Here is a 19,169-nt window from a genome sequence, read left to right on the forward strand (position 1 = left end):
TTTGCAGTTTGTGCTCTGGTGTGTGTATTCTCTGCTCTGGTTTGTGTATTCTTTACTCTGGTTTAGGCATTCTCTGCTCTGGTTTTGGTATTCTCTACTCTGGTCTAGAGTATTCTGCTCCATTGTCCATATTTTCTGCTTGTGGTTGTGTTTTTTCTGTTTTGGTTTACGTACTCTGCTCTGGTTTGTGTGTTCTCTGCCCTGGTGTTTGTACTGTACTCTCTGCTCTGTTCTGTATACTCTCTGCTCGGGTTTGCGTACTCTCTGATCTGGTTTGATCAATGTGCTCTAATCTGAGTACTCTCTGGCTTGTTCTCTGTGTTTGCTGCACTGGTTTGTATATTCTGAGGTCTGGTTTCAGTTCTCTGCAATGGTCTGTGTATTCTCTGTTCTGGTTTGTGTACTTTCTACTTTATGTATACTTTTCTGTGGTTTTTCCATTCTCTGCTCTGGCTTTATATCTTCTCTGTTCTGATTTGTGTATTAATTGATCTGGTATGTGTTTTCTCCTCTCTGGTTTGTACATTCTCTACCCTGCTCTGGTTTCAGTAACCTATTCTGGTTTAAGTTTTTGCTGGTCTAGTTTGTGTATTCATTGCTCGGCTTTGGGTACTCTCTGCTCTAGTTTGGGTAGTCATGATGTGGAGATGCCGGCGTTGGACTGGGGTAAACACAGTAAGAAGTTTAACAACACCAGGTTAAAGTCCAACAGGTTTATTTGGTAGCAAAAGCCACACAAGCTTTCGAGGCTCTAAGCCCCTTCTTCAGGTGAGTGCCACTCACCTGAAGAAGGGGCTTAGAGCCTCGAAAGCTTGTGTGGCTTTTGCTACCAAATAAACCTGTTGGACTTTAACCTGGTGTTGTTAAACTTCTTACTAGTTTGGGTATTCCATGGTCTGGTTTGGGTATTTCGTGTTCTGCGATTTGCTTTGCTCTGGTTTGTGTACCCTCTGCTCTGGTCTAGAGTATTCTGTCGTCCATATTTTCTGCTTAGGGTTGTGTTTTTTTCGTTTTAGTTTATGTACTCTGCTCTGGTTTCTGTATTATCTTCCTGGTTTGTGCATTCTTTGTTCTGGTTTGCGTACGCTGCTATGTTTTGAGCTTTGTCTGCTCTGGTTTGAGCATTCTCTGCTCTGGCTTGTGTATTCTCCTGTCTGGTTTTCACATTTTCTGCTCTAATTTATGTATTCGTTCCTCTAATGTGTGCTTTCTCCTCTCTGGTTTGTATATTTGCTGCTCTGGTTTGGGTACTCTGCTCTTTCTATATTTTCTGCTCTGCTTTGTGCATTCTCTGCTTTGGTTTGTTAAATCTGCTCTGATTGAGTTTTCTCTTATCTCATTTGTGTATTCATAGTTCTGGCTTGTGTATTCTCTGCACTGATTTGTGTATCATCTGTTATGTTTGTGTACTCTCTGCTTTGCTCTGTGTTTTCTGCCCTGGTTTGTGTATTCTCTAATCTAGTTTGTTTATTCCCTGCTCTGGTTTGAGAACTCTGATGGTTTGTGTACTCTCTGCTCTGTTCTGTGTACTGTGCTCTGGATTGGGTATAGAAACATAGAAAATAGCGGCAGGAGTAGGCCATTCGGCCCTTTGAGCCTGCACCACCATTTGATATGACCATGGCTGATCATGCACTTTCAGTATCCCATTCCCCCTTTCTCTCCATACCCCTTGATCCCTTTAGCCGCAGGGGCAACGTCCAGCTGCCTCTTGAACATATCTAATGAACTGATTCCAACACCTTTCTGTGGTCGAGAATTCCACAGGTTCATAACTCAGTGAAGAAGTTCTTCCTCATCTCAGTCCTGAGCGTGCGCTCTGCTCTTGTCTTGCATGTGCTCTGATCTGGTTTGAGTGTTCTGTGCTGGGTTTTGTGCACAGAGTCCCTACAGTGCAGAAGGAGGCCATTTGGCCTCTGGTCATAATCCCAACCAGGTCCTATTCTCATAACTCTACATTTTGTTTTACCCTGCTAATCCCCTGACAGTACGGTCAATTCAGCATGGCCCATCAAACTAACCCACACATATTTGAACTGTGGGAGGAAACCGGAGCACCTGGAGGAAACCCACGCAGACAGGGGAGGGAATCTGTAACAGGGGAGGGAATCCATGCATGGAGCCAGAGGAAATAGGCGAGGTATTAAATGAGTACTTTGCGTCAGTATTCACCAAAGAGAAGGACTTGTTGGATGATGAGCCTGGGAAAGGGTGTGTAGATAGTTTGAGTCATATTGAGATCAAAAAGGAGAAGGTATTGGGGTTCTTGAGAAACATTAAGGTAGACAAGTCCCCAGGGCCTGATGGGATATACCCTAGAATACTGAAAGAAGCAAGGGAAGAAATTGCTGGGGCCTTGAGAAATCTTTGTATCCTCACTGGCTATAGGGGAGGTCCCAGAGGACTGGAGAATAGCCAATAGCTTTGTTTAAGGAACGTAGCAAGAATAATCCAGGAAATGATGGGCCAGTGAGCCTGACATCAGTGGTAGGGAAATTATTGGAGAGGATTCTTCGAGACAGGGTTTACTCCCACTTGGAAATAACTGGACGTATTAGCGAGAGTCAACATGGTTTTGTGAAGGGGAGGTCATGCCTCACTAACTTGTTTGAGTTTTTCAAGGAAGTGACGAAGATGATTGATGAGGGTAGGGCAGTGGATGTTGTCTACATGGACTTCAGTAAGGCCTTTGACAAGATCCCTCATGGCAGACTTGTTCAGAAGGTGAAGTCCCATGGGACCAGAGGTGAGCTGGCAAGATGGATACACAACTGGCTCAGTCACAGAAGACAGAGGGTAGCAATGGAAGGGTGACAAGTGACGTTCCTCAGGGATCAGTGCTGGGACCTTTGCTGTTTGTAATATATATAAATGATTTGGAGGAAAATGTAACTGGTTTGATTAGTAAGTTTGCGGATGACGCAGAAATTGGTGAATTTGCGGATAGCGATGAGGACCATCAGATGATACAGCAGGATATATATTGATTGGAGACTTGGGCGGAGAGATTGCAGATGACGTTTACTCCGGACAAATGTGAGGTAATGCATTTTGGAAGGTCTAATACAGAGAGGAAATATACAGTAAATGGCAGAACCCTTCAGAGTATTGATAGGCAGAGGGATCTGGGTGTACAGGTACACAGGTCACTGAAAGTGGCAACACGGGTGGAGAAGGTAGTCAGGAAGGCATACGGCATGCTTTCCTTCATCGGCCGGGGCATGGAGTTTAAAAATTGGCAAGTCATGTTGCAGTTTTATAGAACCTTAGTTCGGCCGCACTTGGAATATAGTGTTCAATTCTGGTCACCACACTACCAGAAGGATGTGGAGGCTTTGGAGAGGATACAGAAAAGATTTGCCAGGATGTTGCCTGGTATGGAGGGCATTAGCTATGAGGAGAGGTTGGAGAAACTTTGTTTGTTTTCACTGGAATGATGGAGGTTGAGGGGAGACCTGATAGAAGTCTACAAGATTACGAGGGGCATGGACAGAGTGGATAGTCAGATGCTTTTTCCCAGGGTGGAAGAGTCAATTACTAGGGAGCATAGGTTTAAGGTGCGAGGGGCAAAGTTTAAAGGAGATGTACGTGGCAAGTGTTTTTACGCAGAGGGTGGTGGGTGCCTGGAACTCGCTGCTGAGGGAGGTAGTGGAAGCTGATACAACAGTGACTTTTAAGGGGCGTCTTGACAAATACATGAATAGGATGGGAATAATGGGATACAGTCCCCGGAAGGGTAGGGGGCTTTAGTTCAGTCGGGCACCATGGTCAGTGCAGGCTTGGCGGGCCAAAGGGCCTGTTCCTTGATGTAATTTTCTTTGTTCTTTGACATGGGGAGAATGTGCAAACTCCACACAGAGAGTGACCCGAGGCTGGAGTTGAACCCGGGTTACTGGCGCTGTGAGGTAGCAGTGCTAACTAGTGTGCCACCATGCCATGCAGTCTCTGTTCCTTTCAGATTTGTATATGTGTGGTCTCCTAAATTTATGTAATCTCTGCATTCACCAATATGTGTTTTCTCTGAATTTTGTGTTGTCTGCTCTTACAGTGTTCCCCAAAATGATTATCAGGCTCCTGCTGAATCCGTTGTTTATCATTATTGTGTTGGCTCAATGCAGCTTTTCTTCTGTGCTGGCTGGCCTCTCCACATACCTGAATAAATTCTTGGAACATCAATACTCCACAACAGCATCCTATGCAAATTTACTCATTGGTGAGTTGAATTGCATGAAACTCTGCAAGGAGGGGAGGAAGTGGAGTGGGGAAGGTGGTGGCATAATGGTATTGTTTCTGGACTGGTAATCCAGGCTAATGATCTGGGCTCTTGGGTTTGACACCCACCAGGACAAATGTTGAAATTTAATTTCAATAGAATCTGGAATTGAAAAACAGTGAGACTTAAGGAGTGAGTGATTAAAACAGTGAGAATTCAGGAGGGAGAGATTAAAACTGTGAGACTTCAGCAGAGTGATTTAAAAAGTGAGACTTCAGGAGAGAGAGGGGACAGCAGAGGAGCATTCCAAGAGAAGTCGACTCAGTCATCTCGACTGTGTAGTGAGTAGTGGGAGAACCCCTCCAGTGATGAATGGGGGAAGAGCATCCAGCAAAGGAGCATTCTGGGAGAGGTCAACTCAGTCACCTGGACTATATAATGGGTAGCAGAAGAACTGCTGTTAAGGAGCAGTTAAGCCCAAGACACTACAGTAGTTTTCCCCTCCCTCCTCCTCTAACCAAAGAAAAGACACTTTGAGGAGGACCAGCAAGGTAAAATTCATATTCTTATCTTTCGTAAGCGTACAAGGGCAGAGATGGCAGTTAGGACATTGATACGCTCCTCCTGCCAGATGTGGGGGCATACAGGAGGCCAAGAGTGTGATAGACACTAGCTTCAAGGAAGTGGTCACACCACAGGTCCAGACAGGTAGTTGGGTGGCCGCCAGGAAAGGCAAGCAGGTGATTCAGGAGTTTCCTGTGACTCTTCCCCTTTCAAACAGCTATACCATTTTGGATACCGTTGTGGGGAGGGATAGCCTCTCAGGGGGAAAATCCCAGCAGCAGCCAGGCCTGTCACACCACAACTGGTTCTGCTGTGGATCAGGGTCGGGCTAAGTCCAAGCGAGTGATACTGATAGGAGACTCAATAGTCAGGGGCACAGACAGGCATTCTGTGGCCGTGAACAAGGCTCTAGGATGGTGTGTTACCTCCCTGGTGCCAATATCCTGGAGGTCTCTGAACGGGTAGAGGACATCCTGAAATGGGAGGTTAAATAGACAGATGTTGTTGTCCACATTGGCACTCATGACATAGGCAGGAAGAGGGAAGAGGTCTTGCAAAGACAACTCGGGGAGTTAGAATCATACAGTGCAGAAGAGGCCCTTCAGCACATTGAGTCTGCACTGAGACATTAGAAACACCTTAACTCTCACCTAATCCCATCTGGCAGTACCTGACCCATAGCCCTGAATGTTAAGATGTGCCAAGTGCTCATCCAGATACTTTTTAAAAGATGTGAAGCAACCCGCCTCCTTCACCCTCCCAGGCAGTGCATTCGAGACCATCACCACGCTTTGGTTAAAAAAAAAAATCCTCAAATCCCTCCTGCCCTTCACCTTGAACCCTTGTCCCCTCGTGACTGATGCTTCAACTAAAGGGAATAGCTGCTCCTTATCCACTCTGTTCATGTCTCTCAATCTTGTACACCTTGATCAGGTCACCCCTCAGTCTTCTCTCTTCGAACGAAAACAATGGTAGTCATGATGTGGAGATGCCGGCGTTGGACTGGGGTAAACACAGTAAGAAGTTTAACAACACCAGGTTAAAGTCCAACAGGTTTATTTGGTAGCAAAAGCCACACAAGCTTTCGAGGCTCTTAAGGGGCTTAGAGCCTCGAAAGCTTGTGTGGCTTTTGCTACCAAATAAACCTGTTGGACTTTAACCTGGTGTTGTTAAACTTCTTACCGAACGAAAACAACCCAAGCCTATCCAACCTCTCTTCATAACTTAAGTGTTCCATCCCAGGCAGCATCCTGATAAATCTCCTCTGCCCTTCTGATAATGAAGTGACCAGAACTGCACACAGTATCGTGCTGTGGCCTCACCAAAGTTCGATACAACTCCAACATGACTTCCCTGCTTTTGTAATTTATACCTCGATTGAGAAAGGCAAGTTAGGTCATAGAACATAGAACATAGAACATTACAGCGCAGAACAGGCCCTTCGGCCCACGATGTTGCACCGACCAGTTAAAAAAAAAACTGTGACCCTCCAACCTAAACCAATTTCTTTTCGTCCATGAACCTATCTACGGATCTCTTAAACGCCCCCAAACTAGGCGCATTTACTACTGATGCTGGCAGGGCATTCCAATCCCTCACCACCCTCTGGGTAAAGAACCTACCCCTGACATCGGTTCTATAACTACCCCCCCTCAATTTAAAGCCATGCCCCCTCGTGCTGGATTTCTCCATCAGAGGAAAAAGGCTATCACTATCCACCCTATCTAAACCTCTAATCATCTTATATGTTTCAATAAGATCCCCTCTTAGCCGCCGCCTTTCCAGCGAAAACAATCCCAAATCCCTCAGCCTCTCCTCATAGGATCTCCCCTCCATACCAGGCAACATCCTGGTAAACCTCCTCTGCACCCTCTCCAAAGCCTCCACATCCTTCCTGTAATGTGGGGACCAGAACTGCACACAGTACTCCAAGTGCGGCCGCACCAGAGTTGTGTACAGTTGCAACATAACGCTACGACTCCTAAATTCAATCCCCCTACCAATAAACGCCAAGACACCATATGCCTTCTTAACAACCTTATCTACTTGATTCCCAACTTTCAGGGATCTATGCACACATACACCTAGATCCCTCTGCTCCTCCACACTATTCAAAGTCCTCCCGTTAGCCCTATACTCAACACATCTGTTATTCCTACCAAAGTGAATTACCTCACACTTCTCCGCATTAAACTCCATCCGCCACCTCTCGGCCCAACTTTGCAACCTGTCTAAGTCTTCCTGCAAACTACGACACCCTTCCTCACTGTCTACCACACCACCGACTTTGGTGTCATCAGCAAATTTGCTAATCCACCCAACTATACCCTCATCCAGATCATTAATAAATATTACAAACAGCAGTGGCCCCAAAACAGATCCCTGAGGTACACCACTTGTAACCGCACTCCATGATGAATATTTACTATCAACCACCACCCTCTGTTTCCTATCCGCTAGCCAATTCCTGATCCAATTTCCTAGATCACCCCCAATCCCATACATCTGCATTTTCTGCAGAAGCCTACCATGGTGAACCTTATCAAACGCCTTACTAAAATCCATATATACCACGTCCACTGCCTTGCCCCCATCCACCTCCTTGGTCACTTTCTCAAAAAACTCAATAAGGTTAGTAAGGCACGACCTACCTGCCACAAAACCATGCTGACTATCACCTATCAATTCATTACTCTCCAAATAACTATAAATCCTATCCCTTATAATTTTTTCCAACACCTTGCCGACAACAGAAGTGAGACTCACCGGTCTATAATTCCCGGGGAAGTCTCTGTTCCCCTTCTTAAACAATGGGACAACATTCGCTAACCTCCAATCTTCTGGTACTATACCAGAGGCCAACGACGACCTGAAGATCAGAGCCAGAGGCTCTGCAATCACTTCTCTTGCCTCCCAGAGAATCCTTGGATAAATCCCATAGGTCGGGAGCTAAAAAGCAGGACCTCTGGGGTAGCAATCTCAGGATTACTCCCTATGCCATGTGCTAGTGAGGCTTGGAACAGGGAGATAGAATCCCCTACAGTACAGAAGGAGACCATTCAGCCCATCAAGTCTATACTGACCACAATCCCACCCAGGCTCCATTCCCATAATCCCACACATTTATCCTTCTGATCCCCCTGACACTAGGGTCACTTTAGCATGGCTAATCAACCTAACCCACACACCTTTTGGACAGATAGTATAGTTGAATATGTGGCATAAGAGCTGGTGTAGGAGGGAGGGCTTTACATACATGGATCACTTCGATGTCTTCTAGGGAAGGTGGGATGAATTCAAAAAGAAGAGGTTGCACCTGAACTGAAAGGGCACCAATATCCTGGCCGGGAGCTTGCTAGTGCTGTTTGGGAGGATTTTAATTCGTGCAACAAGGTGGTGGGAACGGAACAGCAGGCCAGTAAGCGTAGGGACTGGGGAAAGAAGTGAGACTGAGATAAACGTAGTGCAGAGCAAGGGCAGGCAGAGGGAAGCCGCAGAACTCGGCGGGACTGGAGTTCTGGAGTGCACTTGCTTCAATGCAAGAAATGTAATAGGAAAAACAGATGAACTGAGAGCCTGGATTACTGCATGGAATTATGATATTGCTTAAAGGAAGGACAAGACTGGCAGTTTAACATTCCGGGATATTGTTTTAGATGGGATGGAAGGGGAAACAAAAGCGGTGGAGTTGCATTGCTGATTGGGAGCACATCACAGCTGTGTTGAGGGAGGAAACATTGGAGGGATCTTGTAGTGAGACATTATGGTTGGAGCTCAGGAATAGGAAGGGTGAAATCACAATGTTGGGACCTCCCAAACAAGAGATCAGCCCGCAGGAGACAGAGGAGCAGTTGTGTAGTCAGATACTGAAAAGGTGTGAAAAAAACAGGGTTGGTGTGATGGGTGACTTTAACGGCCCCCATATTGACCTGTACTCTCTTAGAGCCAGGGGCTCGGATGGAAAACCATTTGTTAGATATATCCAGGAGGGCTTGTTGATACAATATGTTGACAATCTAACCAGGGAGGGGGCCATACTGGACTTGGTATTGGGGAATGAGCCAGGCCAGGTGATCAATATATCAGTTGGGGAGTAGGCTTAGTGACCATAATTCCAGAAGATTTCAGGCAGTCATGTATAAGGACAGAGTGTCCCTCCAATGAAGGTGCTTAATTGGGCGAGGGCCAATGACATCCAAATCAGATCCTGTCTGGGGAATATGGAATGGGAGCAGCTATTTGAGCACAAATCCACATCTGACATGTGGGAGGCTTTTTAAAGGCCAGTTGATTGAAGTGCAGGACAGGCATGTCCCCATAAAAATGAAGGATAGAAATGATAGAATTTGGGAACCATGGATGACAAGAGAAATTGTAAGCTTAGTCAAAAGGAAAAAGGATGCATACAATAGGTCTAGGCATCTAAAAACTGACAAAGCCCTTGAGGAGTATAGTGAAAGTAAGAAGGAATTTAACTGCAGAATTAGGAGGGCTAAAAGGGGCCATGAAATGTCATCAGCAAGCTGGGTCAATAAGAATCCCAAGGCTTTTTATTCATATATTAGGAGCAAGAGGCGAGCAAAAGAGTAGGCCACTCAAGGACAATGGAGTTATTCGTGGAGCCACAGGAAGTGGGTGAGATCCTTAATGATTACTTTGTATTGGTATTCACCAAGGAGAAGGACAAGATGGATGTTGAGGTCAGGGATAGGTGTATGAATGCTCGAGAGAATGTCAGCATATCGAAGGAGGAAATGTTGCATTTCCCTAAATTGCATTAAGGTAGACAAGTCCCCTGTGCCAGATGGGATCTCTCCCAGGTTACTGCGGGAGGCAAGGGAAGAAATAGCTGGGGGGCTTAACAGATATCTTCACATCCTCTTTGACCAAGGTTCCAGAGGACAGGAGAATAGCCAATGTTTAAGCCCTTGTTTAAACTCTTGTTTAAGAAAGGAAGTAGGGATAATCCAGGAAATTATAGGCCAGTGGGCTTAACGTCAGTGGTGGGGAAGCTTTTGGAGAAGATACTAAGGGACAGGACATATGCACGTTTGGAAGAAAATGGACTAGTTAGTGACAGGCAGCACAAATTTATACGGGGAAGGTCATGTCTCACCAACGTGATTGAGTTTTCTAAAGAGGTGACAAAGATAATTGATGAAGGAAGGGCTGTGGATGTCATTTATTTGGACTGCAGTAAGGCATTTGACAAGGTCCCACATGGCAGACTGGTACAAAAACTAAAATCACATGGGATTCGGGATGGGCTGGCTCGATGGATGCAGAACTGGCTTGGTCAAAGAAGACAGGGTAGCAGTGGAAGGGTATTTTTCAGAATGGAGATCTGTAGCTCGTGGTGTTCCGCAGGGATCAATCCTGGGACCTCTGTGTATATATAAATGATCTGGGGGAAAATGTGAGTGGTCTGATTAGTAAGTTTGCGGCTGACACAAAGATTGGTGGAGTAGCTGATAATGCCAGGGATTATCAGAGGATATGACAGGATATAGATAGATTGGAGACTTGGGCACAGAAATGGCAGATGGCGTTTAATCTGGACAAATGTGAGATATGCATTTTGGAGGATCAAATTTAGGTGTGAATTATCCTGTAAATGGCAGAATCCATAGGAACGTTAACATACAGAGGGATCTGGGCATGCAGAACCACAATTTCCTAAAAGTGGCAACACAGGTTGCCAATGTGATTAAGGCATATGGCATACTTGCCTTCATAAGCCGGGGCATTGAGTACAAGAGTTGGGAGATCATATTGCAGCTCCATAAAATCTTGGTTCGGCCACATTTGGAGTATTGCGTGCAGTTCTGGTCCAGAAGTACGTGGAAACTTTGGAGAGAGTACAAAGAAGGTTCTTCCTAGTCTCAAGGGTGTTGACTATAAGGGGAAGTTGAATAAACTAGGACTGTTATCACTGGAAAGACGGATGCTGAGGAAAGACCTGATAGAGGTCTTCAAAACTATGAGAGGCTTAGACAGGGTGGATAGTCAAAGGCTTTTTTCCAGGGTGGAAATTTCAAATTACAAGGGGGCACAGGTTCCAGTGGGAGGGGGAAAATTTAAGGGAGATGTGCAAGGGAAGCTTTTCACACAGAGAGTGATGGGTGCCTGGAATGTGCTGCCAGAGGAAGCGGTGGAAGCGGGCACATTAACAACATTTAAGAGACACCTGGATGGATACATGAATAGGCAAGGAATAGAGGGATACGGACCGAGTAAGGGCAGAAGGTTTTTCTGTAGATTAGTTAGGGGCATCATGATCGGCACAGGCATGGAGGGCTGAAGGGCTTGTTCCTGTGCTGTACTTTTTTGTTCTAAAACTGAGACTTCAGAAGAGAGATTTTAAAAATGAAGAGTTCAGGAGAGAAATTAAAACATTGAGACTTCAGTAGAATGAAATTAAAGCAGTGAGACTTCAGGAGAGAGAGATTAAAATGGAGAGCCAAGTGAGCCCGGACAATAACGTACAGAGCTCACTGTTCCCCGGCACAAGGCTGATTATGCAGAAAGAAAAATGTCCTGGGAAACGCCCAGGAATTCCTGCTGGGTGGGAATTCTATTTTTCGTCTCCTGCTTACATTTCTCGTCCCGCTATATTACTCGACCAGCATAGCAGGGTGAGAAGTCGCGCACAGTGTCTCTTCGGGGGAGAGATTAAAACAGCGCAACTTCAGGAGAGAGAATGATTAAAACAGTGAAAATGCAGGGGATTGAAATTTTAAAAATGAAAATTAAGCAGTGAGTGATATAAACTGGGAAACTTCAGGACAGAGACTAAAACAGTCTGACTTCAGGAGAGAAATTAAAACCGTAAGAATGCTGTGAAAGTGATTAAAATAGTGAGACTTCAGGGGCGCAATTGAACTAGTTAACGTTCAGGAGAGAGGTTAAAACAGAGACTTCAGGATGGTGCTTGAAAGAGTGCAACTTCAGGGGAGAGAAATTACATAGGAATTAGGAGCAGAAGTTGGTAAATTCAGCCCTTTGAGCTTGCTCCACCATTCAATCAGATCATGGCTGATCACAAATCCACCACCCCACTTGTTCCCCATATTGTTTTATCCTTTTTTTTATTAGAAACCTATCTATTTCCTTCTTGAAACCATTCAATGATTCAGACTCCGTGCTATGGGGCACTGAGTTCCACAAATTCACCACCCTCTGCGAGAAGTAGTTGCTCTTCATTTCAGTTTTAAATCTACCACTTCTCAACCTATACCTGTGACCTCTTGTTCTAGATTGCCTTACAAGGGGAAACATTTGGTCTATGTTTACCTTATCAATCCCTTTTTAAATTGTACATACCGCAATGAGATCCCCTCTCATCCTTCTAAACTCCAGCGAGTATAAATCCAAACTGTTTAATCTCTCCTCACATGTCAACTGTTTCATCCATCTGGTGAACCTCCTCTGAACTGCCTCCAATGCCACCACATCCTTCCACAAATAAGGAGACCAAAACTGGACACAATACTCCAGGTGTGGTCTCACCAACACCCCATACAATTGTAACAACAGTTCTCCACTTTTATGTTCCAGTCCCTTTGCAATAAATACTAACATCCCGTTTGCTTTTTTTATTACATGCTGCACTGCATACTGACTTTCTGCAACTCATGAACACAGATACCCAGATCCCTCTCCCGGGACACATTTTGAATCTGCTTTCCATTTAGGCAAAATGGATAACCTCACACTTATCCACATTAAACTCCATCTGCCAAACTTTGGCGCATTTTGGCCGAGCCTATCTATATCCACCTGCAATATCTTTATATTCTCTTCACTGCCTGCTTTCCCACCTATTTTTAGTATCATTTTCAAACTTTGCTATGTTACACACTGTCCCTGCGTTCAGATAATTTATATAGATTGTAAACAATTCAGGTCCACGTCTGAAGCTCAGAATCAAGCTAATCAATTCTGAGCCTAAATTCTTCAGCCAACACTTGCTGCAGATGTGGTCACTGCAGCCTGCAATGGGATCTGCCAGTTCCCACATCGTACTACAGCACATTACTTGCCCAGCCATCTCTATTTAGTTAATTTTTAAAATTAGTTTTGCATTGTTTTTCTTCAATTTAGCACTTTTCTGCATTACAAACTATAAACCACAATAATTACCTCTGAAACTATAAGTGATAAAACTATTAAATGCTTACCGACCTTGCTACTTACCAAATAGCTCTTTCCTTTGTGTCCTCTACTATGGCAGTAGGGCAACACACAGTAAGAAGTCTCACAACACCAGATTAAAGTCCAACAGGTTTATTTGGTAGCAAAAGCCACTAGCTTTCGGAGTGCTTGCTGCTCCTTCGTCAGGTGAGTCAACGCCGGCATCTCCACATTAGGGCAAGACCACGGCTGGGAGTTAAAAGTTAGAAAGCGAGAAGAAAAAGCAGAAAGCACCTCTTTCCTCCCAGCACTGGGAGGAAGCCAGAGGGTGGTTGTAGAGGGCTGTTTTTCAAACTAGAGGCCTGTGACCAGCAGTGTGCCTCAGGGATCAGTGCTAGGTCCACTGTTATTTGTCATTTATATTAATGATTTGGATGAGAATAAAGGAGGCATGGTTAGTAAGTTTGTAGGTGATACCAAGATTGGTGGCATAGTGGACAGTGAAGAAAGTTATCTTGGATTGCAATGGGATCTTGATCAATTGGGCCAATGGGCTGATGAATGGCAGATGGAGTTTAATTTAGATAAATGTGAGGTGATGCATTTTGGTAGATCGAACGAAGGCAGGATTTACTCAGTTAATGGTAGGACGTTGGGGAGAGTTATAGAGCAAAGAGATCTAGGGGTACAGGTTCATAGCACCTTGAAAGTGGAGTCACAGGTGGACAGAGTGGTGAAGAAGGCATTCAGCATCCTTGGTTTCATTGCTCAGAACATTGAATACAGGAGTTGGGACGTCTTGTTGAAGTTGTACAAGACATTGGTAAGGCCACACTTGGAATACTGTGTACAGTTCTGGTCATCCTATTATAGAAAGGATATTATTAAACTAGAAAGAGTGTAGAAAATATTTACCTGGATGCTACCCGGACTTGACGGTTTGAGTTATAAGGAGAGGCTGGATAGACTAGGACTTTTTTCTCTGGAGCGTAGAAGGCTGAGGGTGATCTTATAGCGGTCTATAAAATAATGAGGGGCGTAGATCAGCATAGATAGTCAATATCTTTTCCCAAAGGTAGGGGAGTCTAAAACTAGAGGGCATAGGTTTAAGGTGAGAGGGGAGAGATACAAAAGTGTCCAGAGGGGCAGTTTTTTCACACACAGGGTGGTGAGTGTCTGGAACAAGCTGCCAGAGGTAGTAGTAGAGGCAGGTACAATTTTGTTTTTTAAAAAGCATTTAGACAATTACGTGGGTAAGATGGGTATAGAGGGATATGGGCCAAATGCGGGCAATTGGGATCAGCTTAGGGGTTTAATAAAAAGGACGGCATGGACAAGTTGGGCCAAAGGGCCTGTTTCCATGCTGTAAACCTCTATGATTCTATGACACTGAATTCCCGTTCAGCTAAAAAAGACAGAATAGCCTACCACTCACGGTGGCTGTGGTCTTACTCCAGATGAGGTCTCTCTCCCACTGGCCATGCGCAAGCTCGCACGTGACTTCAGGAGATGGGGAATAAAACTGAGCATCAGGAGGGAGATTAAAGCAATGAGAGTTCAGGAGGAAGAGATTTAAACATTGAGACATCAGGAGGGAGATTGAAACAATGAGACTTCAGGAGGAAGAAATTAAAACAGTGAGATTTAAGGAGGGAGATTAAAACATTGAACCTTCAAGACAGAGACGAAAACACAGCCTTCTGGAGAGATAGGTTAAAACAGTGAGACTTCAGGAGTGAGGTTAAAAAACTGAGATTCAGGAGGGAGATTGAAACAGTGAGACTTCGGGACAAAGAGATTAAAACAGTGGGACTTCAGGAGGGAGATTAAAACAGTGAGACTTAGATTCATAGATTCATAGAAACCCTACAGTGCAGAAGGAGGCCATTCGGCCCATCGAGTCTGCACCGACCACAATCCCACCCAGGCCCTACCCCCACATATTTACCCGCTAATCCCTCTAACCTACGCATCTCAGGACTCTAAGGGGCAATTTTTAACCTGGCCAATCAACCTAACCCGCACATCTTTGGACTGTGGGAGGAAACCGGAGCACCCGGAGGAAACCCATTCAGCAGGGAGATTAAAACAGTGAGACTTCAGGAGGGAGACATTCAAATGGTGAGACATCAGGAATGAGGTTAAAACAGTGAGACTTCAGGAGGGAGATTAAAGCAGTGAACCTTCAAAATGGAGATTAAAATACAGCCTTCAGGAGAGAGAGATTAAAACAGTGAGACTTCAGGAGATGGGGAATAAAACTGAGCATTAGGAGAGAGATTAAAGCAATGAGAGTTCAGGAGGTAGAGATTAGAACAGTGAGACTTCAGGAGGGAGATTAAAACGGTGAGACATCAGGAATGAAATTAGAACAGTGAGACTTCAGGCGGGAGATTAAAACAGTCAGACATCAGGAGGAACATTAAAACAGTGAGACTTCAGGAGGGAGATTAAAATGGTGAGACTTCAGGAGGGAGATTAAAACAGTGAGACTTCCAGAGGAAGAAATTAAAACAGTGGGACATCAGGAGGGAGATTAAAACACAGCCATCTCGAGAGAGAGGGATCAAAAAAGTGAGACATCAGGAAAGAGTGATAAAAATAGTGAGACTTCAGAAGATGGGGAATAAAACTGAGCATCAGGAGGGAGATTAAAACAATGAGACTTGTGTGACAATGAGACTTCAGGAAAGAGAGATTAAAACAGTGAGACTTCAAGAGGGAGAGATTAAAACAGTGTGACGTCCGGAGGGAGATTAAAACAGTGAGACATCGGGAGGGAGATTAAATTACTGAACCTTCGAAAGAGAGATTAAAACAGAGCCTTACAGCGAGAAAGATTAAAACAATGAGACCGCAGGAAAGAGAGATAAAAATAGTGAAACTTCAGGAGATGGGAATAAAGATGAGATACTTCAAGAGGAAGATTAAAACAGTGAGACTTCAGGAGGGAGATTAAAACAGTGAGACTTCAGGAGGGAGATTAAAACGGTGAGACATCAGGAATGAGGTTAAAACACTGAGCCTTCAAAACGGAGATTGAAACACAGCCTTCCGGAGAGAGAGGAAGTGAGAATTCAGGAGGAAGATTAAAACAGTGAGACTTCAGGGGAGAGAGTATAAAACAGTGAGATTTCAGTAAAGAGATTAAAACAGGAAGACTGAGAGAGAGATTAAATCAGTGAAACTTTTGGAGAGAGATTGAAACACAGACTTCAGGAGAGAGAGATTAAAACACAGACTTCAGGAGAGAGAGATTAAAACACAGACTTCAGGAGAGCGAGATGAAGACAATCCGCCTTTAGGATTTTGGTTAAAGCAGCACCATTCAGGAGAGACATTGAAATTTAGATTTCAGGACAGAGATTTAAACAATGAAAATTCAGCAGAGCGAAATTAAAGAAGTGAGACTTCAGGAGAGAGTGAATAAAACAGTGAGAGTTTAGGAGAGAGAGACTTAATCAGTGACAATTCAGGAGAGACATTAAGGAGGCGATTCTCCAAAAAAATTCTAAGTGCCGAATTCGCGTGAAAACTGGATTTTCAGAATGAATCTCCGACACTCTGAGCACTGTAAAGTGCCCGAGTGAAATTCACATTGAAAATCAGGAGGCAGAACCCCTGGAGAAGCCGGCAGCAGAGCGCTGAGCAGGCCACTGCGCATGCGCCGATCACAGAACTGCTGACCTCCAGATCGCTGAACGGCCCGATTTGCTGGCGAGACCCACGATCCCTCATCACTGGCCCACCAACCCACCCCATCCCCCCGATTACTGAAACCCCGAACCTCTCCAGGCAAGCCCTGACATCTCCACCCCACCCCCTCACCCAGATGGCTAGCCTCGATCACCCCCTTCCCTCCCTCTGCCACCAATCCCTGTGCAGAGTGACAGCAGACACCCCACTCCCACTGATTGGCCCCCTCTGGCCCCACCCCCTTGGCACTGCCAAGGTGCCCCTTGGGCATTGCCACTTTGCCCCATAGGCAGTGCCAGGGGACCAAGCTGGCACTGCCCAGGGGGCACCCCCCCCCTTACTCCTGACCTTCTGGGGGCCTCCATGGTCTCTGTTTATTTCAGTGGGGTCAACTACAGTTCCCCATGAGTGAGGAGTTATTGTGAACCTTGCTGGAGTCTACTACTCCTGGCGGGGGGGAAGATGCTAGCGGTCCCGGAGACTTCAGTCCTGGGCCCTCTAATGACATTTAAATTCAAACTTTAAAAATTAAATTCAGTGTGAGGCTAATTACAATATGGAAATTGCCATTTCAGTATCATCCTGGCTTGTGAATGTTCCCTCCCCCCCCACCCCCCAACCTTGCCAGGAGAGGTTTCCACCATCAAGGATTAAAACTGGTCCCCATCAGCAGGGACCAGGCGTGATCACCTTGCCAATGGGGACAGAAGCCATTGAGCCCCCTTGGAAGATCTCTGGTGGGCGGAGTGCCCTTTGGGCAGTGCCACCTTGGCACTGTCAGCCTGGCGCCCTAGCTGTACCCACAGAGCACCCTGGCTCATCAAGCATCACGTGGTGCCAAGGGGTGGTGCTTGAACAGGTCAGGGCCTACTGGTGGTGGGGCCGATCAGTGATGGGGCGGGGGGGGCCACAGTGTCCTCTGCAACAGGGATCAGTGGGGTTGGGAGGGAGGAGGGCGTTCAGGGCTGGGCATGGGGAGACTGGCAATCGGGGCTGCCCATCGGGGCTGCCCCGGTGGCGGGGTCAGGGCCTGGGAGGCCAGTGATCGAGGAAGGGGGGGGGGGTGTCACGGAATCCAACGGCCGGGAGGACGTCACGGAGGCTGGCGTTCAGGGGAATTCATGGAGGCCCCAATCGGGGTTGGCGGGGGGGGGGGGGGGGGAGGGTTTGGGGAAGCAATTGGGAGGCCAGTGATATGGGGGGGGGGGGGGGGACAGTGCACATGCGCCAATCTCCCAACTGAAAATCGCTGATTTCCGCTGCGAGGCTGAATACGTTGAAAAACAAGGGCCTGGGAAAATTGTGATCAGCTGGATGCCAGTCGCAACTCCTGCTACAAGGCCCCCATTGACATTTCGCAACCTGCTGCACTGCTTGAGCAGCACAGCGGACTGGATAAATCATGCCCTCAGACTTTAGGAGAGAATGATTAAGTCAGTGTGAAATCTGGAGAGAGATTAAAATAGCGATTATTCAGGAGATAGAGATTATGGCAATGGGGGCAATTGTACCGAAAAACACAAAGTGTTGAACGAGCGTAAAAATGGGAGAGAATCAAGCTGTTTATTTGGGCAAGTTAAAATCAAATCTAACCTCACTCTGAGGAAAAAATGAAGCAAGAACTGTTTCCTGCAAGCAGGGGAACGGGCAGGACTTTAGCTCGCAGAAAGCCAGCAGCTTGCATCAGAGGGTGCCATTGTGCATGCACAGATCTCTCTGGTCTGTGCAATAGCACAGAGAAGAGAGATCTGTCAGTCACCTTCCCCTAGCTACTGCTGGCCTATGCAGCTGATCGCGCCCCCTCCCACACTACTGCTGCCTTCCACGGCCTGTTCTCCTCCCCCTTCCCCCCCCTCCCCCCACCATGGATGCCCAGCTTTTGCCCTCCCCGCCCCCCCCCCGCCCCGCTCCCACACACACACACAAATGGATCAGCCAATCGATGGCTACTGAGTGTGCAGCAGTGAGATCAAACAGTGAGATTTCAGAAAAGAGAGAGAGGTTAAAACATTGAGATTTCAGGAGAGAGAGAGATTAAAGCATTGAGACTTCAGGAGAGAGAGGTTAAAACATTGAGATTTCAGGAGAGAGAGATTAAAGCATTGAGACTTCAGGAGAGAGAGGTTAAAACATTGAGATTTCAGGAGAGAGAGATTAAAAGAGTGAGACTTCAGAAGTAGCATAGAATCCTACAGTGAAGTCTTTTTAATCTCTCCTTAAGTCTCACTGTTTTAATCTTTGTCTCCTGAAGTCTCATGCAGAAGGAGACCATTCAGGCCATTAAGTCTGCACTGACTCTCTGACAGAGTGTCTTATCCAGGGCCACCTCCTGCCCAATCCCCTTAACACCTACCCTCGGTCTTCCATTTTTTGCGATCCTCATATACCTCCTTGCACCACTGCTGCCATGGTGTCCTCTCACCCTTCCACACTCCCTGACCCTGCATTACCGTCCTTCTACTTTCCTCCATCAGCAAACCCCCTCAACTTACACCCAACCCCTGATCGGACTTCGGTCTGTTGGCCTGGAGGGTCTAGTAGTCCTGCAGCACAATGTTGATCA

General features: G+C 46.0%; 1 protein-coding gene across 4 annotated transcripts in view; it reads left to right on the forward strand.

Moving 5' to 3' along the window:
* LOC144491451 (solute carrier organic anion transporter family member 2A1-like) overlaps positions 1 to 19,169 on the forward strand; it is a 450,593-nt gene that overhangs the window by 308,390 nt on the left and 123,034 nt on the right. For 3 of the 4 annotated variants that reach the window (XM_078209279.1, XM_078209282.1, XM_078209281.1), the window contains one exon: positions 4,049 to 4,213. The exons of the other annotated variant lie outside the window; for it this stretch is intronic. In XM_078209279.1, coding sequence (XP_078065405.1) covers positions 4,049 to 4,213 — 165 coding nt within the window. The remainder of the gene's footprint in view (positions 1 to 4,048; positions 4,214 to 19,169) is intronic. 4 annotated transcript variants of the gene reach the window in all.

This window comes from Mustelus asterias, chromosome 3 (genome assembly GCF_964213995.1).
Source record: "Mustelus asterias chromosome 3, sMusAst1.hap1.1, whole genome shotgun sequence".
Lineage (NCBI taxonomy): Eukaryota > Metazoa > Chordata > Chondrichthyes > Carcharhiniformes > Triakidae > Mustelus > Mustelus asterias.